Source organism: Xyrauchen texanus, chromosome 3 (genome assembly GCF_025860055.1).
Source record: "Xyrauchen texanus isolate HMW12.3.18 chromosome 3, RBS_HiC_50CHRs, whole genome shotgun sequence".
NCBI classification, from domain to species: Eukaryota; Metazoa; Chordata; class Actinopteri; order Cypriniformes; family Catostomidae; genus Xyrauchen; species Xyrauchen texanus.
This window is the reverse complement of record NC_068278.1, coordinates 5,310,341-5,332,218: the sequence shown is the minus strand read 5'-3', so window position 1 is coordinate 5,332,218 and position 21,878 is coordinate 5,310,341. Positions and strand designations below refer to the sequence as shown.

At 40.8% G+C, this 21,878-nt stretch overlaps 1 protein-coding gene and 1 long non-coding RNA gene across 3 annotated transcripts; one reads left to right on the top strand and one right to left on the bottom strand.

The window, feature by feature from the left end:
* Positions 1 to 20,977, top strand: rilpl2 (Rab interacting lysosomal protein-like 2). 2 transcript variants are annotated; one of them, XM_052109661.1, is made up of 4 exons: positions 1 to 451; positions 1,678 to 1,829; positions 2,548 to 2,667; positions 19,892 to 20,977. In XM_052109661.1, exons 1-4 carry the CDS (start codon positions 155 to 157, stop codon positions 19,911 to 19,913), a joined length of 591 nt encoding a protein of 196 aa, XP_051965621.1. In that variant the 5' UTR covers positions 1 to 154; the 3' UTR covers positions 19,914 to 20,977. The 2 variants fall into 2 exon arrangements, with proteins under 2 accessions (XP_051965621.1, XP_051965630.1); XM_052109670.1 differs by having other exon boundaries at positions 1,681 to 1,829; positions 19,892 to 20,976.
* Positions 11,159 to 11,777, bottom strand: LOC127631533 (uncharacterized). Its single transcript, XR_007968995.1, has 3 exons — positions 11,479 to 11,777; positions 11,335 to 11,385; positions 11,159 to 11,231 (listed from the first exon to the last, which is right to left on the bottom strand). It is a non-coding gene; the product is annotated as an uncharacterized LOC127631533 (long non-coding RNA).
* Positions 20,978 to 21,878: the final 901 nt, after the last annotated feature.

The following is a 21,878-nucleotide window of genomic DNA, read 5'->3' as shown; positions in this document are numbered from 1 at the left end:
TAAAGAGCTAAGTTGGAAGAGGAAGTTGTCGGATGAGTTGCGAATGCTCTGGATTTGTAAGCTACAACTCGCCGTATTTTCGAGAAAAAACTTCTTTTTTTTATGTTGTATACTAGTGATTGCATAGATTATATATAGCTCGCCTTAGATCAAAATGGGAGAGCCGCAAGGCAGTACACCCATGCAGGCTTTCGATAAGGACGCGTTGGAACTGACCGTTGAAGATGTTTACGACATTTCTTACGTGATCGGTAGAGATTTGTTAAAAGTCAACACAGGTGGTCGGGAATTCTCGGACTTACAGTTCAAAATTGTTCGTGTGCTGGAGATGTTTGAAACCATGGTGAACAAATACAACCTGTCCTTGGAGGAGCTCAGGATGGAACGGGAAAATATGAAGCGTGAACTGGATAGAGTTGTTGCAGAAGGTTCAAGTAGTAATATTAACAATGTGAGTGGCTTTTAAACTTTCTGTTACAATGTCGTTAATGTGTTGTTTAAGAGTTCAATGCAATATAGAGCTTCACCCAATATTTTCCATGGTAACCATAGATTTGGCCAAAATTTCATAGTTCATTGTTTGATAATACAGTAGGTTACGTTGATGGAAACTATGGTTACAATAGTGTTTGACAGGCTGTCGGACCCCCCTCTCGTAGACCGTTTTTACACTCCGGGCTTTGGAACGCGGAAGGAAACGATTGCAGGGTAAATTTTGATAGCGGTGAATGGGAGATCACAGCAAATATTATTTTCACTTAACCATTTACACCAAGAGTCTACTATTGCATATAATAATAATAATAATAATAATAATAATAATAATAAATAGAGAGCGGTGGATTAAGACAGATGGGAGAAGATGCCAAATATGTTATGCAAAAATATGTAATCGAAACCCCCACGCAGCTGTGTTAATTCATTTTTTTTTTTACTATTTCAGGGTAATATAACAGAAGAATAATGTTATAAACTTTCACTCAATATTTAAAAAATTATCATATAAAAAAGTTTGCTTGATTGACTCTACTAAATAAGGTGGAAACGCGTCATCACAGTGTGTGGAAAAAGTCTACTCCTCTTAAAGGGATAGTACAACCAAAAATAATTTCTTACCATTTCTTGCTATCTACTCACCTTTAAGATCCATGGAAAAACAAAAGCAGTCATGTAACAGAATTTCTAGGCTTCTTATTTCCATACAACAAAATGAGCAAGTGCCCTTTTGGGGCTTGACAACCACTGGTCCCAATTTACATTTATTGTATGTTAAAGGGAGGCTTGATATTCTGCTAAATAAACTCATTGTGGTCCATGGGAACAATACAGGTTTTGAGCAACATGACGGGGAGTAAATGATTGGCAGAATATTCACAAGGCTATATTTGGGTAAAACCCATTTAATACTGTAAAGGGCAATTTTTTCCAGATCCATCATCCAGGGAGTTTGCATTGGACTCATTAAGTCAAGATGTCTCAGTGCTGAAAACAATTTGCATCACAATTGTGTACAACAGAGTCATTGAGAGAAATTAAGAAGCCAAACATTATTTATATCTCATTTAGCTCATTATACCTCAACTTGACAGGGGAGATTTCTTCAATATTGAGTCCTAATGCAAATTTATGCGAACACTATGGCTATCTGCGCATAATGTATGTTTTGTTCTTTGGTAGCAGGGCACTGGGCCAAGAATGCTAGTTGTGGACTTAAAGGACCCCAACCGACCACGATTCACTATGCAGGAGTTAAAAGAGGTCCTGCAGGAGAGAAACCAACTCAAAGCACAGCTGTTGGTTGCCCAGGAGGAACTGCAGCTCTACAAGAGGTAAGCAGTTGTTCTAGACAGGGTCAGAAAAAAAGGGGGGCTGGGGGCAAAAATTGTATAATTCGGTTGTCTGCATTGCTGGTCGGATTGTGCACAGTATGTGTGGGGGGGTTGAGCGCGAAACGATCATCTGTGTTCCGCAACTGCTTTCAGGTCTTTGAATAAAATATAACGTGCGAGTAAGGGTAGCCGGTGGACTTTCCTCCTAGGGTAAGATGGTGCCCCCCAATGGAGTTGGTGCCCTACGCAGAATGAGTAGTGTGCTTATAGGGAGCAGTGGTACTGAAACTTTGAAAGGCTGAGCGCTCAACTGGGTGCAATACAACCTGGAACATGTAAAAATGAAGTATACCCGAGCCTTGAGATGCACACAGTCTGCACAGACTTTCCTTGTGCGGACCAGATTTTCTTTACACACATACTGTCCTCGTCTGTGCGCATCGTTGGCGTATGCTTTAAAAGGCAATGCGGTCAACAATGCACGATCCCATCCGGAACGCAGAACAACAAAATATGCCCTCATAATTGTAAAATCAGGGATCAAATATTGTACCTTAATGCAAAAAGTGAATTTTTGACACAAAATAACGGTCAAAACAATGGTCAATTATAAATGTTAGCGATCATTATACAAAAATATTTGTCAGCAGATTGCCTTAATTTAGACATGTAAATGCAGTAATTCAGTTGATATCTGTGGCTTTTGATGTGCTTGCAGTGGGGTCCTGGGGTCAGAACAGAACATGGTGGAAATAAACCCAGAGACACCTTCTCCATCAGAACCCCCACCAAATATTACCATAGAGGAAAACAAAGAAAAGACCACCATTCAGAAACTGTAAGTGTTTTAGACTGCTTTCACACTGCCAAATATCTTTGTCTGAGCTGTTAGTATGTGCCAGTTATGTAAGGCCAGTATTGTCACTTTTCTACTGCACGTTATGGTTGGACTCGACTCGACTCTACTCGCTTTACTTTTCTTAGTTTGCTGTTCCACTGCTGTTTAGTGCCACCTCAACGTGGGTGGGATTAATAGGCTGATTGTCATAGTTGCGCTGCTTCTACTGCCGTGACATCATCTTAATGATGCAGTTATATCATATCTAACATTCCCATCTCAATCGATAAGCCATTTATTCAGTATACGTATATGATTAATATAACATGTACAAAAAATGTAAAAATATAACATATTTAATATAAGGGAGTTGTTTTACAGACATATTTTAAATTGACCTTGTATGAATTTTATTTATGCGATAGAGAGGGGGTATGCGAAAGGATGTTGAATGTTTGAAGAGGTACGCCACTGTAAAACGTTTGGGAACCACTGCCCTAAACTAATGACGCCAACAAAAACTAATTAGATTCAGGAGGTTGGCAAAAAACTAATTAATTAATTAGATTGAAGGTGTGGGTTAGATCTACTTAGACTTATACAAAGAGTTTACATTTACATTTACATTTACGCATTTGGCAGACGCTTTTATCCAAAGCGACTTACAGTGCACTTATTACAGGGACAATCCCCCTGGAGCAACCTGGAGTTAAGGGCCTTGCTCAAGGGCCCAACAGTGGCATCTTGGTGGTGCTGGGGCTTGAACCCCTGACCTTCTGGTCAGTAACCCTGAGCCTCAACCACTGAGCCACCACTGCCACCACTGCACCACTGTTTGCTGTTCACAAGAAGCATTTACTGATGTGGACCATGCCTTGCAAAAAAGAGATCTCAAAAGACCTACCATCAAGAATTGTTGCTTTGCATAAAGATGGAATGGGTTAAAAATGTATTTAGAAGAGCTTAGATATTCATCTGTCCACAGTCAGACAAATTGTTTGATTTAGTACTTTGGCTACTCTCCCTAGAAGACTCTCTACTATATGGAAAACATTAAACAGGCATGTTGTCCATGGCAGGACACCATAACGGAAGCTGATGTTTTTCAACAAAAATGTCTCTTTTACTGTTGTAAGCTCCATTCCCTGATGGAGGGAACGAGATATTGTGTCGATGTAGTTATACTAGGGGTCGCTCTTGGGAGCCCCAAACACCTCTGATCTTTGAGAAAAGGCCAATGAGAATTTCCGTGTGGAATTTGCATGCCACTCCCCCGGACATACGGGTATAAAAGGAGCTGGCTGCAACCATGCATTCAGGTTTTTTGCTGAGGTGCCGAGACATTCCAGCGGGTAGTACAGCGTTGTGGCAAGAGGTACACAACGTCTCGTTCCCTCCATAAGGGGACGGAAGTTACGACAGTAACCGAAATGTTCCCCTTCTGTTACTCACACTACGTTGTGTCGTTGTAGTGACACTAGGGGTCCCTAAACAAAAACGCCACAATAGCTGAACTGTGTTACGTGAACTGCCGATGCAGTTGTAAGCAAGCTGCATAATAGCAGGTGCATCTGTCTGCACGTAGCCTCCCCCAACTCCCCAAAAGACGTCATGTTGTTCCGTATTCCCAAACTTAACTGTTCAATACATGGGACGAAACCGGCTCAACCCAGAGATTGTACAATCTCACAAAGGTATTGGGTGTTGCCCAGCCCACTGCGCTGTAGAGGTGCCATTGGCTTGTGCCCATGTGAATGTCGCACTCCTTGTAGAGTGTGCTCGTATTCCCAAAGGCATGGCCTGGGCCTGGTATGCTAACGCGATGGCATCCACGATCAAGTGGGCAAGCCTCTGTTTGGAGAGAGCGTTCCCTTTACGCTGTCCACCAAAGCAGACAAAGAGCTGCTCAGAGCGTCTAAAGCTCTGCGTGCGATCCAAGTAGATGCGCAAAGCATGCACTGAATACAGCAACGACAGGCATGCAAGCTCACCTGATCCCTGAAGGGGGTCATGGGAACCTTGGGCACATAGCCTGGCTCGGGTCTCAGGATCACGTGAGAGTCTACTGGACTGAACTCAAGGCAAGTATTGCTGACAGAGAATGCCTACAGGTCCCCAACCCTCTTGATGGAGGTGAGCGCAGGAGGGGCGTCTTCAAGGAGAGGGCTCAACTGACTCTAGCGGCTCAGACCACGGGGAGATCCCATGAGGGGAAGAGGCATGGCCTAGAAGGATTCAGCCTCCAGGCACCTCTGAGGAACCTGATGATCAGGTTGTGCTTCCCTAGGGACTTACCCTCCACTGCGTTGTGGTGTGCCGCTATGGCGGCCACATTCACCTTCAAGGTGGTGGGGGACAGCAGCCTCTCCTGCAGGAAGGAAAGCACCTCTGGGGGTCTTCACCTCAGGAAGAACACCAACTCGTGAACAAATGCCACTTCAGGGCATAAAGCTGCCTCGTAGAGGGAGCCCTGGCCTGAGTGAACGTGTCTACCACTGCCGGTGGCAGGCCACTTAGGTCTTCCGCGTCCCATCCAAGGGCCAGACGTGGAGGTTCAAGAGGTCTGGGCATGGTGCCAGATGGTGCCCCGTCCCTGAGAGAGGAGATCCTTCCTCAGGGTATCAGGTAGGTGCTGTCATGAGGAGCGTGAGGTCCGAGAACCAAGTCTTTGTGGGCCGGTATGGGGCCACAAGGGTGACTTGTTCCTCGTCCTCCCTGACCTTGCACAGGGTCTGTGCAAGTAGGCTCACTGGGGGGAACATGTATTTGTGCAGCCCCCGGGGCCAGCTGTGTGCCTGTGCATCTGTCTTGAAGGGGGCTTTTGTCAGGGAATACAAGAGCGTGCAGTGGGAGGATTCCCGGGAAGCAAACAGGTCCACCTGGGCTTTGCAGAATCGACTCAAAATCAGCTGGACCACCTGGGGTTGGAGTCTCCACTCTCTGCTGAGCATCACTTGCCACGACAGCACGTCCACTGTGGCATAGATGCTGCCCGGTATGTGAGTGGCCCGCAGTGACATAAGTCGCAGCTGACTCCAGAGGTGGAGATGGCGGTTGAGTTGTGACATGCGATGAGAACATAAGCCGCATTGGTGATTTATATATGCTACCGTAGCTGTGTTGTCCATCTGGACCAACAAGTGCTTGCCCCGGATCAATGGCAGTAGCCTCCGCAGGGTGAGCAGTACAGCCAGCAACTCAAGGTAGTTGATGTGGCAACACAGCTGTGGTCCTGTCCAGGAGCCAGCGGCTGTGTGCCCATTGCACATGACACCCCGGCCTAACCTGGAGGCATCTGTTGCAATGAAGCACCTGGACACATGCTGTAGGGGGACTCCTGCCTGCAGAAATGCAAGGTCTGTCCAAGGGCTGAACAAGTGGTGGCAGACCGGCGTGATAGCCACGCGATGTTTGCCGCGGTACCATGCCCATCTCGGGACTCGAGTCTGAAGCCAGTGCTGAAGCGGTCTCATATGCATCAACCCGAGCGGCGTGATGCCATATGCCCCAGGAGCATCCTTGGCCAAGGATGCGGCCAAGGATGCCATATGCCCCAGGAGCATGAGCACCAGGTACCTTTGTGCACACAGCAACTCTCGAGAGTGTGCTAGAATCAGCCAGTCGTTGAGGTAGTTGAGTATGCGGATGCCCACTTCCCTTAACGGGTAAGAGCTGCCTCTGTGACCTTCGTGAAGACGTGAGGGGACAGGGACAGGCCGAAGGGGAGGACCTTGTACTGATACGCCCGGCCGATGAAATCAAACTGTATGAAGGGTCTGTGTCTGTGAGACATGAAAGTACACATCCTTCAGGTCTACCACCGGGAACCAATCCTGATGCCTGATGCACGCCAAAATGTGTTTCTGCGTCAGCATCTTGAACGGGAGTCTGTGTAAGGCCCCAAAATTTATTTTAAGCTGGCCGTGAGGCGAGTTGCTCTCATCTCGGAACTCCCGGAAAGGGAGGGCAGCAGGGATTTACCTGGTGAGACCGCGCCCATTGGAATCCCCAAATCGCCTCCAGTGCCAGCCGGGCCAGCCTCATACCCATAGGTAGAAGGCCCAGTGCCGGGGGCAGCTGGAGTGGCATACCCCCAGAGGAAGGAAAGCCTCGACTGCAACGTTGCCATGGTCATGTTCTCGTTTTGAGAACATGAACCATCCACAATTGCTGCCTAAGTGTGATCGCGACCCAGACATGTAATGTATCGCCCGTGGCTGTCAGAGGCGGAGAGATAACGACCGCATCCAGGAATCACACAAAGATGGAAAGGCATATTTAAAAAGACATTCACGTCAATGTGTTGCTCTAATAGAGGAAATATACTCCTTCCAGAAATATATACTCTTTTTAGCACTGTCGAAGCACCCAGGGGCGTATTCTGCACTAATCGTGCAGAAGGAGAGAAAGCTGCTGGAATGCGCTGTATATCCAACAGCATACGCTTCTTCAAGGTGAATTGACCGGCACTGGAATTCAGCTCACTGACACACAACCGCTATTTATTAGAAATAAACTCTTTAATCCATGTGTAGCAGAGGTGTAGTGGTAAAAAAAGAGGTGGGTAAACTATAAATTCTGGTGGACCACAACGTGGTCTCCCGGTAAGGTGGGCCACTGCCTACCGGTGTATGTGTATCCTGATGACATCGCTATAGGCTATCATTTGATGGTACTACCAAGGGTATCACTGGTTGTTCCCTCATCATAGGTCACACAATCACTATTCAATTCATACATTAATCTAAGAAGGAATAATATGACCCAAGAAGGAATAATATGGTTGAAATCTATAAAGTTTACTAAATGACAAAACAGAGAGAACAAAAATATTTAAGAGAGATAGAGAGGGAGGCTTATATCCAGGGCTTCCAATGCAATGCACTTGTACATAATGATTAGGGATTTGGATTATTTTCATAGTCGATTAATCTGTTGAATATTTTCTCGATTAATTAATTATTTGTTTGGTCTATAATATGTCAGAACAATGTGGATCGGTGTTTCCCAAAAGCCCAGGAGGATGACGTCCTCAAATGTCTCGTTTTGTCCACAACTCAAAGATATTCAGTTTACTGTCACAGAGGAGAGAAGACACTAGAACATATTCACATTTAACAAGCTGGAATCAATTTTTTTTTTACTTTTGTCTTAAAAAATGACTCAACCCGACTAATTGATTATCAAAATAGTTTAGATAGTAAAATAGTGCAGATTAATGACAGAAGAATGAATCTGGCATTCGCGCAGCACTAGCCCAGATAGCAATAAGTCGGCGGTCCGCCGGCGGCGCGCCGGCGGCAGTAGAAGCGGCAGAATGGCGAGATCGCAAACACGTTCGACGGCGGTCCGCCGGCGGCAGCCGCTTTTTAAAAGCGACAGCCGCCTTCCTACCGCCTTCGTTCCGCGGACGGCCCGCTGGCCAGCCGCCGCTCCGCCGCCGTTATATCGGCGGACCGCCGGAGGCAAACCGCTTTCGAGCGATCTGCGCCGCTTATTGTATATATATATATATTTATTTATAGCATGCAGTTTATCAAGAATAATGATTGATCAAAGCAGACATATTTCCATTTGCCGCTTTTATTCCACATTTCAAATTACAGTAACTGTCATTGAAACAATATGTCAGATCACTGAAATATAAATAACAGAAAAATACAAACATATATACACCCAAAGAAAATGCAGGTTTCCAATTAAATTTTGGTAAAAACAAGCAAAAAAAAAACACTTTTGTAAAAAACACTATTGTAACACTTACAACAATTGTAAATAATATAAAGAGGTCAGCTCTGGGATGAAAAGAATTACCAGTAAACATAAGCAATGAGGATATTTGGTACCAAATAAAGTGCAGGATATCAAATAAATTGAGGTATAACATCATATTTACAAGTCATTTCTAACAATAGGATAAGTGGTAATAATTTAGAGTAAAGCTCTGGAGTAGAATATGCCATTATAACTGCAATGCTGACCTGTGGCACAAGGATTTACAAGCTATATTTAACAATAGAATAACAGTTAAGCACACTGATGGAATGAAAGTAGAATTTTTGGTACTAGTGAAAGTGCAATATCAAAAGGTATGAAATAGTATAACCAAGCTATTTTTAATAGAATAACAGTTAAGCACACTGATGGAATGAAAGTAGAATTTTTGGTACTAGTGAAAGTGCAATATCAAAAGGTATGAAATAGTATAACCAAGCTATTTTTAATAGAATAACAGTTAAGCACACTGATGGAATGAAAGTAGATTTTTTGGTACTAGTGAAAGTGCAATATCAAAAGGTATGAAATAGTACAACCAAGCTATTTTTAATAGAATAACAGTTAAGCACACTGATGGAATGAAAGTAGAATTAACTGGTACTAGTTAAAAGTGCAATATCAAATATCAGAGGTATGAAATAGGATTTACAAACTATAATAGAATCGATTAAGCACTGACGGAATGAAATAAGCCAATACTAAAGTCACGGTAAGTAGAATATTTGCTACCAGATAATGTGCAAATATCAAGTATTAGATGTATAATCTAGGATTTATAAGCTATATTTAAAAATAGAATAGTTAAGCACTGTAACAATGAAATAAGCAGCAAATTGTATATTAAATAATTGAGATCTTTGGTATCAAAGAATGTGCAGGATAATGTAAAGTTTTACATTCAACTTAAACATGACAATAAGTGGGAACAAATGCAATTAACAGCAGAAAATCTGGCTGTTGAGAACACAGTCAATCACAATGTCTGGAGTGGTTGGGGTCTGGTTTTCCTCGACCTCCAGAATGAGGCAGTGCAAATTGGCACATCTTCAGTGATTCCTCGTATGCCTGTATAAAAAGACAAACCATCCCATATTCATCCAAGGAGCTGCCCTGAAGGCAGGGTCATGAGAGGAAAAAAAAAAAAAACATCCCATATTCATCCAAGGAGCTGCCCTGAAGGCAGGGTCACGAGATGGGGAAAAATAAAAAATAAAAATAAAAAAAAACAGCAATTTCTAGTGAAGAGTGTGGATTGAGTGAGTTTAGTCTGACACTTTTAGCAGGGGTGTCGGTAGTCAGCCTAGGTTTGAGGGGTCGGCTGTGGGTCCCTCTCAGCTGTGCGGCCTTTTCCACCTTCACGGTCAGCTGCTCCTTTCAGGTAACGCGTAGCGTTAACCTGGATCGCCTCATCAGTGGCATCCTGGGTTGCCGAAGTTCTTCTGGATGGCTCCTGTAGAAAATAAAGATCTGTCATTCCATTTGATTGGCATAAGGTCATACACATCTACTTAAATATAAAAAAAATAGCCAACTTACTTTGAACAATGGTCTTCAGGAACATGTCTCTAAAACATGCTTTTCCCCTGCACCAGTCCAGGTTGTGTTAATGGAAAGGCGATTAGAGAAGATACTCTCAAGCATTCAGCCACACAGTTGTCTTGAGGTCCCTCCCACACTTGATTGCCAAAAACCGAAGCTGAAAGAAAAAAAAAAAAAGGGTTACAAATTACATTTCTCTGAAGCTTCTCATAAATTTAAAATGTGACCGGCTGTGGATTCAGACTGTAGAATATGCAGTGTACAATCTTAATTTTAGATAACCCTATGGCGTTATAAACGAAATCAGCACACTTACAAATCGTTGCTGGAGCTCTTTATCCTGCCTCAGACTGCTGTCAAGCAACGCTAAATCGTCCTGGGTGTCTAGTGGGAGTAACAGATCCCCTGGCAGGGATAACCCTCCAACGGACACACCGGCACTAAAATGTTGCAGCATAGTGTCCATTTTGATGTCCATGCTTCGCACAACATCGCCAAACTCTCCAAGACGCCGCAGAATTAGGGTCTGATCTGCACCTACAGGGGTCCCCAGAATAAAGTAGTCAGTCCTGGTCCTTCAACTACTAAACTATGACATTTATATCTAGGTCTACTAGATGTACAGGTTCGCAAGTTGTACCTGATTGCCCAGTGCGAGCAAACGTCTTTAACATTGTCCCAACTTGCTTCACCTGCTCCTGAAGTGATCCGCTGTCATCCGAAGCTACAAAATGAAAGGCATATGGTAATTTTGGACCTACATCATACACACAAAAGTTAAATTTAAGAAAGAGTGCATGTTCTCACCTGCTGGTGCATTGCTTTCCCTCAGGGCTTGGTTCTCATCCCTCAGGGCTTGGTTCTCATCCCTCAGGGCTTGGTTCTCATTCTGGAGTCTCTGGAAATCTACATTTAAAAAAATACAACAACTAAAGGCACTTTTTTCAATACTGTTAAAACACTGGACACTAAGACATAGGCCTGGAAAATACCTTCATAGCAGAAAACTTCATGCTGTACACGAGGTGCCAGGGGAGTCCAAGGGCCAATACCTGAGCTGATGACTTTGTCCTATTGAAAATCATTGACATTTAAAAATGTGTGTGGAGTTATTGGATACATGTAATGAATTGGACTTAAATGTAACACTTAGTTTAGCATAACGTATTACATACCTCCAGCGTTTTCACCCATATGCTGCCAGGGTAAATGTGCTGCTGGGGGTGTAAAGCTTAGTACTTGACGAGCTGGGGAGCAAACATAACAGCTTTAATTTCACTACAGAGTATTGCATATTCTGTAATGAAACAATAATTGAACTGTGCAAAGCAAATGGAATGTACAACACACCTCGACACCTTTCATCCACAAACTGCTGCGGTGAGTAACCCGTCAAGTGTCCTAATGAAAAACAGATGATGATTAAAGGATTCCTCTTCTTAAATAGAAGCAATAGTTTCCAAGACAAAAAACATCACAAATTACATTACTTACTTGTACTCAAACTCTTGGCTCTGTGAAGTGGAGTCTGGATTACTGGGGAGAAACCTGGTTCTGAGAAAGAGGAAACTGACATTTTAAAATCTAACAAAGTGTATAGTTTATTGGCAGGATCACAAATCAAACTTCACAGCACTACATTTTACATACCAGCTCTGAAATCTACAGATGGCTCAACATTTTCCTGGTTTTCTGGAATCGATGCAACCTCTGGAGCATCGGGCAGCACTGAAACCTTGTTACTGGGAACAAGGTTTTCAAAGCTCAAAAGAGGTTGCTGAAACGACAGCACTGCTGGTGCATCTGGAAGACAAGACTCCTCTTCATCAGAAGAGGCCTGGGGTCTGTACTTGGAAGTTAAGCTTCTCTTTCGCTTTCCCTTCTTGTCATCATCCGTCGTTTCAACGCTGGAACCTGTTTGGAAGCGCACCAAATATCTCATTGCCTCTTGCCAAGATTCTAGAGCAGGGAATAATGAATGAAAGTCAGTTATCCACCATAAACAGACAAAGAAATTACACAGATGAAATGCAGGAATATCAAATGCACAAGTCAGACCCATTTACCTGCTCCCTTCATAAACTTAAAATGATGTTTCTCCCAGGTGCTGTGTGGAGACGTACAGTGGATGGCTAAATTGTTTCCCTTGTCTTTTTAGTGGAGGTCAAATGGGGCCAATAGCACATGTCATTGCTGAGCCACACTTGTGAACCACTGCAAATGGCAGATCATCCTCGTTGATAAATTGAACAATGGCAAACAGCATCTAAAATAGAAGAAAGATAGCATAAAGTATACATTTTGATTAATTTTCAGAAGAAAAAAAACAATAACATTCAAAATGCTCACCCCTTCAAAAAAAAAAAAAAAAAACAAGTGTCATTTTTACAAGTGGATCAACGGAAAACCAGCCTTTCCATCCGGGCAAGGAAGAAGATAATATTTCTTCTGAACATTTGCTATATGGGAAAAGCGGAGTGTATCTGATAGGCCAGATAAATGAAAAATGCCCAGCTTGGAAGATTCCACAGGGTAAGTAAATAAATCGACCATGTTCCGAACCTCTTGTAGATGACCAAAGTGTTGTCCATTTCATCAACGACTACATTCTCTATAACAACTATGTCCTTATTTTCCAACAGGACACAGTTGTTTCCCTCTGAACGCTTCACAACAAAGTCTTGAAAGTAATACTCCTCATACTGCTTTTTCACAGAAAGACCATTGAGGAGTGGTCCATGGTTGTGCTCCCTCAAGGGCCTTGTTTTGGAGATGTTTGTTCTTCTGTGCTGACTTCTCTCCGACAATCGGCGAACAACCTGCTCCAGTGGTTGTGTAGGTTTGCTAACAGTTTCTTCAGGCGTCCAAGGAAGTTTTCAAATGGGAAGCATGAGATGTTATCAAGAACACCATACTTTTTTGCATCTTGCCAGAGGTGCACCAATCCATGCATGTTGTATGTCACATGTTCCTTTCCATAAAGCTTGCTGCAGTGATCAACAAAGAGAACCAATATTCCGTGTGCATAGTCTGCGAGGTCAGCACACAGGGATACATTCAGTAGGATGGTGATGCCAACTGAAAGCAGCATGAAGTTGTTGTACACTTGAGTTGGTACAAGGCCTTTTAAGCTGACTGGTCCAGTGTACAAGAGGAACTGCCTGAATTCTGTAGCTTTCCAACGATCAACATCTTCCATGGATCGTTGCTTCCTGTTGAACTCGCGACGGAACATGAGGTGTGAAGGTCAGGAGTACTCTGGAGAGCTCTTTTACCATGCTGGGTGAAAATCTTGTCAGCCAGTCCCTTTAGCCAAAGATGCAACAACTTTCTTGTCACTCCAAGGCATACCAGATGCATATAATCCAGTGGGAACTGGGTGACCAAACCAACAGACAACAATGCCAGTGGCGTTTCTCCACACTGATGACTGTCATCAGAAAGTTCATCACGGACTGCATTGTCTAATCTCAGAGTAGCATCTGTTTGTGGAAAGGTCATCCTGTTCTCGTAGTGGACCCCTTTTGAACACACTTGTCACACCCATAATATCCACTGTGACCTTTGACATTTCTAACAAGTGCACGAGCAGGGGCGTCACAGATGAACGTTGATATTTTGAAAGGAAGTGATCTCCTTCAAACAGAACTCCTTCCGTTTCAAGTCGCTGTGCCTCTCCTACAAAAGGATTCAAAAAGTGAAGGCTGCTTGGCTTCTTCTTCCCATAATAGAGACCAATGACAAACGGAAGTTTGTTTTGCTGGACATTACCCACGTATTGCTCAATTAAACCAAGAACTGGCCAGAACTGGGCATTTGAGCTTTGAAAAGTGGAAGTCCATCAACATTAACTTGCATTGAAACTGACGTCAACTTCTGCAATTCGGGAGACACTAACAACTGCGATAGTATCCCACTTTCAATTCCAGAGTGATGGTATACACCACCTGAGAGTTCGGTTGTTTTAACACAAGTCACTGTTTTCAGAAGGGTTCTTGGGTCTTTAGGAAGGGTTGGATGATCCTTGGACAAAATGGTTAAAAGCTTACCAAGTGCCACATGGGGGATCATGTTGTCAATAGCCCACCCTGCCAATTGTGTCCTTAGGCAATCCCCTTCCTCTTCACTATCTTCCGTGCTTGAGGAAAACATTTCAGAAGGTCCATATACCTCATCATCAGTTATTTCCTGTGCTTCAGGGATTACAGTTTGTCCATGGCTTATTGTAGCCATTCCATGTTGATGTTCATTAACAGGAGGATTTACTTGGTCAAAGTCGGGAATAACAGCAAGTAGAGCATTGTTTGCAGCTTCAATTTCCTGTTTGTCCCTCTCAACTCCTTTCAATATTCTTCTCCTTTTGGCCCAGTAACTAGACATTGTGACTAATGATGCATTTACCTTTAAAGCAAAAAGAATTGTCCAACAGTAGGTCTCTTGGGTGAAGATGACAGGTTATGCTCTGGTCAACGTATCTGCAAGAAAATGTTAACAAAACCACATTGTTAACGTTTTAGGAATATAGCTATGCAGTGGGGAGAAAACTGAACAGCCATATATGGAACAGTGAAAATGTTAAACATACAATTTATTCATTCAGTGTAGTGTTTCAAGTGAACACAGCATTGTCCTCAAACATAAAAAGTACAACAGTTCAGAGAAATAGAACTCATCATAATCCCCTTAAATCCTAGAAGTACAGAAGCAACACAGCACGTGTTAGCTAACACTTTCTAGCCACTGTATCTACGTTATGAACTGAACTAGCAGCATACTTGTTCGGACAAACATAATAATTTACAAAACCTATATACATCATTGTTTTGTTTGAAAAAAGCACAAGCTATACTTAATCTTTCTAGATGTAAAGCTTTGGCTAACTACTGTATGTAGCAAATAACATTTCTACATGTAATGTTACTAGTAATATCGCTTAACCTCAGTGTGTACTGTAAGGAAAGCAACACAGCATGTGTTAGCTAACACTTTCTAGCCACTCTTTAGCTACATTGTGACCTGAACTAGCAGCCTAATTGTTCGGACAAACATAATCATTTACAAAACCTATATACATCATTGTTTTGTTAGAAAAAAGCACAAGCTATACTTAATCTTCGGCTAACTACTGTATGTAGCAAATAACATTGTAATGTTACTAGTAATATCGCTTAACCTCAGTGTGTACTGTAAGGAAAGCAACACAGCACGTGTTAGCTAACACTTTCTAGCCACTCTAGCTACATTGTGAACTGAACTAGCAGCCTAATTCTTCGGACAAACATCATTATAATTTACACAACCTATATACCTCATTGTTTTGTTAAAAAAAACACAAGTGATACTTAATCTTTCTAGATGTAAAGCTTTGGCTAACTACTGTATGTTGAAATGTTATTTGCTACATGTAATGTTACTAGCAACATTGCTTAACCTCAGTGTGTACTGTAGGAAAGCAACACCGCACGTGTTAGCTAACACTTTCTAACCACTATAGCTACATTGTGAACTGAACTAGCAGCATTCTTGTTCGACAAATATAATCATTTACACAACCTATATACATCATTGTTTTGTTAGAAAAAAAAACACACAAGTTATACTTAGTCTTTCTAGATGTAAAGCTTTGGCTAACTACTGTATGTAGTTAATAACATTTCTACATGTAATGTTACTAGCAACATTGCTTAACCTCAGTGTGTACTGTAAGGAGGCAAAACAGCACGTGTTAGCTAACACTTTCTAGCCACTCTAGCTACTAGACTAGCAGCATACTGCAAGAACAATGGTGACTAACTTAGATATTTTAAAAACAATGTAAACATAATATTGCGTTACACAAAAAGGAAACATGTACTTACTTAAACGATGGTAGTCGATGACTTTGCTAACTGTAGGCTGTTGAAACTAGTACTGAGTCTGACTGTAACTCGTGATTGAATGGCAAACTGAACCGAATGTGCTCTAGTCATATTGTTACGGGAGGGGCCTGCCTCGGTGGGTCCAGTGCGTCATCGAGCCACCGCTTTAGCCCCGCCCAAAAGAATCCTGAACACAGCACTGGTGCAAAACTGTTTAACGGTTTAACTACACAATTCAGTACTTCACAGTCCACAGTGTAATGTGTTTTAGCAATAAATTTTTACCATGTATAGTGTGTTTGGATTATTTAATTTTTATTGCCTTTACAGGGACTTTCACACTTTCTTAAACATTAGTACAGGTCGTAATTGCAAATGAATCCCTTACCTGTAAAAGGTAAAATAACAACAAAAAAAAATCGAGGTTGGAAAAAATTACAGACAAACGAAATTTCTACGCAACTGTGAAACCAGGGAGAAAGCTTTTTCATTGAGTTTATCCTTCACGTCAAAACGGGGACAGATGTCTTTCACTGTTCACTGATAGTCAGGCATTGGTGAAAAGTCTAACTTCATCAATTTATTCTGCTAAATTTTTCATACCCTGTATTAAATATCTATTTTTAAACCTAATCAGAATCAGAAAGATATTTATTGCCAAGTAAGTTTTACAAAAAGGAATCTTGGTTTATTGGTGCATGTCTCAATGTGCATCAATCAAAGAAATATAAACAATTTTCACCTAAGTGCATAAATAATTCAATATATTTTACATATATTACTGTATAATCGCTTCAGAGTTTCAAAGTAATTTAAATGTCATTTCCTAAACCTTACCTTATCATGGAATCAAGAGTCAAGAATCTGTTATAAACCCTAATGGCTTTGGAGCAAAAATAATAATAGCCAAATGGCTGGTCGATTTTGAGAGTCAAGCTGTGACTGTATTTCAAAGCGGCTTGCCGCCGGCCGGCCGCGGTCGAATTGCCGCGAGGCAACCGCCAGAGAAATGACGCGGGCGGCCCGCCGTCTGACCGCCGGTGGCATCTCGCAAGAAATGGGCGTGACGAATTCGGCGGCAAACGCTGGATCACCGCCAGTGGGACGCACCTATAGCCGACAGCTTGGGGACAGCGGCAAAAAGAAGCCGTGCGGACATTTTTTGCTATCTGGGAGGCTACCTCTCGCTCGTCCCTCTCTCTCTCTCTCTCTCTGTCTCACCCGTACCTCTCGCGCTCTCTCTCCGTCATGGAACACCGCTGCATAAATCTGTGAAACACAGCACTGTCAGTTATTACTTATTAGCCAGCATGCAAGGAGCCTAGCTAATAAGGAGAGCTAAGTTATTGTTAGAATACAGCTGGATTTTTGAGGTCAGCACGCTGTATATAGCTGGTAGTAGTCAATATCGATGCACGCGCATGGGAAACACTGGCAGCAGCGCATTATGAAAGACTTCGTCTTAGGTTTAACAACCTATGAAACTAATAATGAACAATATGAAACTAAAACGACATAAGCTTAATTTAAAATGACTTAGGAACTATCTATTTAGAGGTGGATAAACGCAATTTAGAGGTGGATAAACCCTCCTTGGAGGTGGGTAAACGCTATTTCCGAATTTTGGGAGGTGCGTAAACGGCGTTTACGTGCGTTTAGCCTCCACTACATCCCTGGTGTGTAGGTTAAATTCACTGTGTAACTAATATTCAAATTAAACAAGTGCTACATATTGCATTACAATAAGGTCATCGTACAGTTCTAAACAATGCTCTCCCACATATTTAATTATTCTAACTGCGCTTATTTCTGTCTTTGGTATTGGAAGATTGTAATAGACTAGAAATGCACAGTTTTATACAGTCTTGCTGTTACGTTTTTTAGTCACCTCGGCATTCCTACGGCTGAAACACTCTAGTTGAAAAATTCACCTTACATGCAAGTTTTGTTTGGTATGAAGTATGCCTCTTCATCATTCAATTCTGAGTGTTGCTTCACAGTAAGCAAAATTGATCAGCAATAGCATTAAAGTATTGTTGACTTCATATCACTTACAAATAGTATGAAGTAAGAATGAAAGTGTTGCATGTTTTGTTTAGATATATATTACTTTTAGGCTATACTCCTTTTTCACCAGTGCTTTTCTTTTGCCGAAGCTTGGCTAGTGATTGGTCGGGGCTCTGTGAACCTCTCTCGGTACAGTAATGCAGCAAGCAGTAGCAAAGCAAATTAAATGTGGACAAGCCAAATTCAATTTTATTGTGTGCGTATATTGCACACATGCTGAAAAAACACTTATAGATACTAATAGCATTTGTATTTGGTTTGCACATTATGATTATATTGTACATGCATATGTGCATTACATTGCACTCGATTTTATTATGCTCCAGTTTAAGTTCAAAGGACATTCTAAAATGCTTAATGTGGCTTTATTGCTACTCAAAACAATGACCAGGAAGAAAACACATTTTATAACACTTGTCTTATTCACTACATAAAGGTGCACTCATACATTTTTTCCTCAATAAAAAAGTTTAACTCCTAAAGGCATGAATTCTAATTTTGCAATATATATATATATGGAAATCATGACCACTCACATTAAAACGAAGACTGTCATCATATCAGTATCCTTATAAAAGCTGTTTTATTCTACATGGAGAGGGTCATGCAATTTTAGAATCACATGACCAGCCGAATACTACTCGCTTAATCTCAGTAACCGTCCTGTTATTTGACACTTTCACTCATTAAAGTAATAATGGCTGACTGTGAATACTTAATTTCTACAATGGCATCAAAAATTGAAAACTTGCTGCATCCAAGCTGCTAGATGTCAGTTAAGTCCACGATGTCATAAAGACAAAAGTTACTGAGTGCACCTTTAACAAAAAGCTTGTAATCTAAACAAACAGCGAATAAAAGAAATAGTGAATAAAGAAATGTATTTGTGTAAAAACAGACTGTAGTGCCTTCATTCAATCAGTACTGTACACGCACTAAAACTTCACGTAATTCTTTGTTTGTCTAATATCAACATTTAGGGAGACAGATATGAGAAGCATGCACATTTGAAGCTTAGTTACAGGCACTGCACTAAAATAACTCCTAATTCTGCTCTAAGCATCACGTTTGTACTATTAAATGCAAGAATAATTAAGAGAAACTGTGAACCAGTTTTTAGCGCTTCCTTTTCTTCTTTTATGCGCCTTATTATTATTCAGTAATTTTGTGAAATTGATTAATGTATGTCCTCATGAAATCATAGACTCTCCCCTTGAAATCCAAACACAAATGGTCATACCAGGTATAATGGTGATGGATCTCGCTTGTACTCTTGTGATCGGATCACCCAAAATGCATCTTAATACCAGGTGTACACAGGGCCTCACGACAGACGAATGAATGGTCGTGTAGTTGATTCTCCTAGTCTACGATCAGTCATGTAGTTTGCACACCAGCACAATGGAAAAGAAGACTGTGAGTCACAGGGCTCCGACTGAAAGTTGTGTAGTGTGCTGAGTCCAAATCATGGAAACATGTAAACACAAAATCCTTATTGCAATAATCAGAGTATTGGTGTACATGTAAACATTGCCATTGATATACAACAAAGTGCCCCAAAACTCTTTTGCTTTTGTTTTCTCTAAGATTTCGATGTTCAGCTGTCTCTATTGTGAGTGAGAATGAGTTGTGCTTGACCCATTTCCATTCATCTTTTTACAAATGTTCAAACTTAGTTCAACTGGTGCTGAACTCAGGGGGTTTCATGACACATTACTTGGCAATTAATTTTTCTCATGGGTAATATACAGTAAGTGTTGGATAACTTTTTTGCTTCAATAATTAAAATGTTCATTCAAAAGTGTATATTGTGTTTACTCAGGTTGGCCTTGTTTTATGTAACAGTTTGTTTACAAATTAAACAATTCACTTTGAAATATACACACAAATTGAAGAAATCAGGCAAATACTTTTTCACAGCAAAAATTAAGGCATTATGATATTAATTTTACCCTCTCACTGGTTCTTTCCCTCTTTTTCAGGTTCTCATTTCGACAAAAATAACCTTAAAATCAACAAACCTTCAGAAGAATTCAACAAACTAATAACCTACAGAACTTCAGTGATCTTCCTTGGCTTCTTATATGATCAAAAAGCCATTCCATTATTTACTATCAGACCAATATGTGTGAAACCAGATAAGCACCTTCCTACCAACTGTGGAAACAAGAGGTCTTTTCACAACATTACTGCCAGAAGGCTTGAAATCTCCAACTACTTCTGGCTTCTTTTAAGTACAAAGTAATTTTTTTTAACTCAAGTTTGTGGTTTTTAAATTTATGTTCTCACTGAAAGCAAAGATGAACATTAATTAAATGAGGTTAATGGTAGAATGCCCCTCTAAATCAGTGGTTCTCACATGTGTTCCTGGATGCCCTCGAACACTACACGTTTTGGATATCTCAAACATCTGATTCAATTCATCAGCTCGTTAGTGGAGACTCCAAGACCTGAATTGCGTGTGTCAGAAAAAGGAGATCAAGGAACAGAATTGAGAACCACTGCTCTAAAACATCTTCGTAGCCCAACATGCACACAGTTTGAAAATAGTTTTAAAACATCTATTTTTATCACCATCCTTTCATAAACCAGCTGTCTTTGACCATTTTATTACATTACAATAGATGGCTTATGATTATGAAGTCAGGTGGGTTAGGTTTAGACAGCTTTTGACAAGCTTTTGGAAATTCAAGTGATTTTTTTTATATATCACCACATTCATAATGTTAATCAGCATAGGATTGAACATTGCATTTTTTTTAGAAGGTACTTCATAATATGTACAACAGTATTTTAGTTGAAGGTTGCCATACAGATGATTTATAATGTAATGAATCTCTTTAAGGTATATAGTCACAAGGGTGTTATGTGGAATGTGTCTTTAATCAAGTAATAATTCATGTCCAAATGATAGAAACAGGCTAAGAAATTGTAAAATTTCATCTGAATTTGGTTTTGTCTACTGAAAGAGATTCAAACAATGTATACTCTATTTCTTTAAATTATTTATTAAAACATGTTTATATACCATGTTTATATTGTGTGCTTGTGAACCATGTAATTTAAATTAGCTTAAAATACACAAATAATTGAAAAATTATAAAATTAAAAATAAACAATTGACCAAACATGCTTTAAAATAGAGTATAACTCCAATGCACATTACAACGCTTCATTATGCATATTTTGGATATATCAAATAAAAACCAATACTCATCTGAATGGGTGGATATATCATGAAGCTAGAGGTTAGCAAATGGCAAAAAATTAAGAGGGCTTCATCATTTAGCATAAACTCACAATCCTTTAAGAAGTGGTACAGGGTACAGTTCATTTTATGGTATCTTAATCTGTGAAAATGTTATTTTTTTTTGGCAACACATCATTCCATGTATATTTACATTATTTACTGTACATGAAAACAGAAAAAGTGTCTTGTTATAATACAAACACTAACAACAAGTTATGCGAGTTGGTGTTTGAGCCAAGGATGAGCAGCAATGGCCTCTTCGGTCGCCATAATCATGAAGCAGCTAATCGTCTACCTTGATGTCTCTGGATGCCAGAAGGATGAGGTGAGCTATGCCATTTGAATCATGTAGTTTGGTCTGAAGGATGCCATTTTTACTCTGATTGATCAGTCATCCCAGATGGTTGGTTTATTTGGTGGCATCCACACTAAAATGAAAGTACACAAACAACTGCCATTTTATATCACTATATGACCAACAGCAATTTCCCTCAAATGTCAAGTTTGACATGGCATTGAGGGAAACTGTTACTGGAAATAAATGATTGGAAAATGTTATATAGTGATGAGTTTGTGAATGGCTAGAATAAGTTATGCAAACACTTTATGCTCAGTGTAAATAATTGGATTATATTTGAGTATGCAATTTGCTTTGTGTGATTAGGCCCTTACAAAATACCTTTACAGTATGTTGGCTGATACTGACAATTCACTGCTCA

What these genes read in the sequence shown, in the direction of transcription:
- rilpl2 (XM_052109661.1), top strand. Translation starts at nt 155, where the DNA reads ATGGGAGAGCCGCAAGGCAGTACACCCATGCAGGCTTTCGATAAGGAC. An exon ending in CAAGTAGTAATATTAACAAT is followed by an intron (nt 452 to 1,677) that starts GTGAGTGGCTTT and finishes GTTCTTTGGTAG; the next exon opens with CAGGGCACTGGGCCAAGAAT. An exon ending in GAACTGCAGCTCTACAAGAG is followed by an intron (nt 1,830 to 2,547) that starts GTAAGCAGTTGT and finishes ATGTGCTTGCAG; the next exon opens with TGGGGTCCTGGGGTCAGAAC.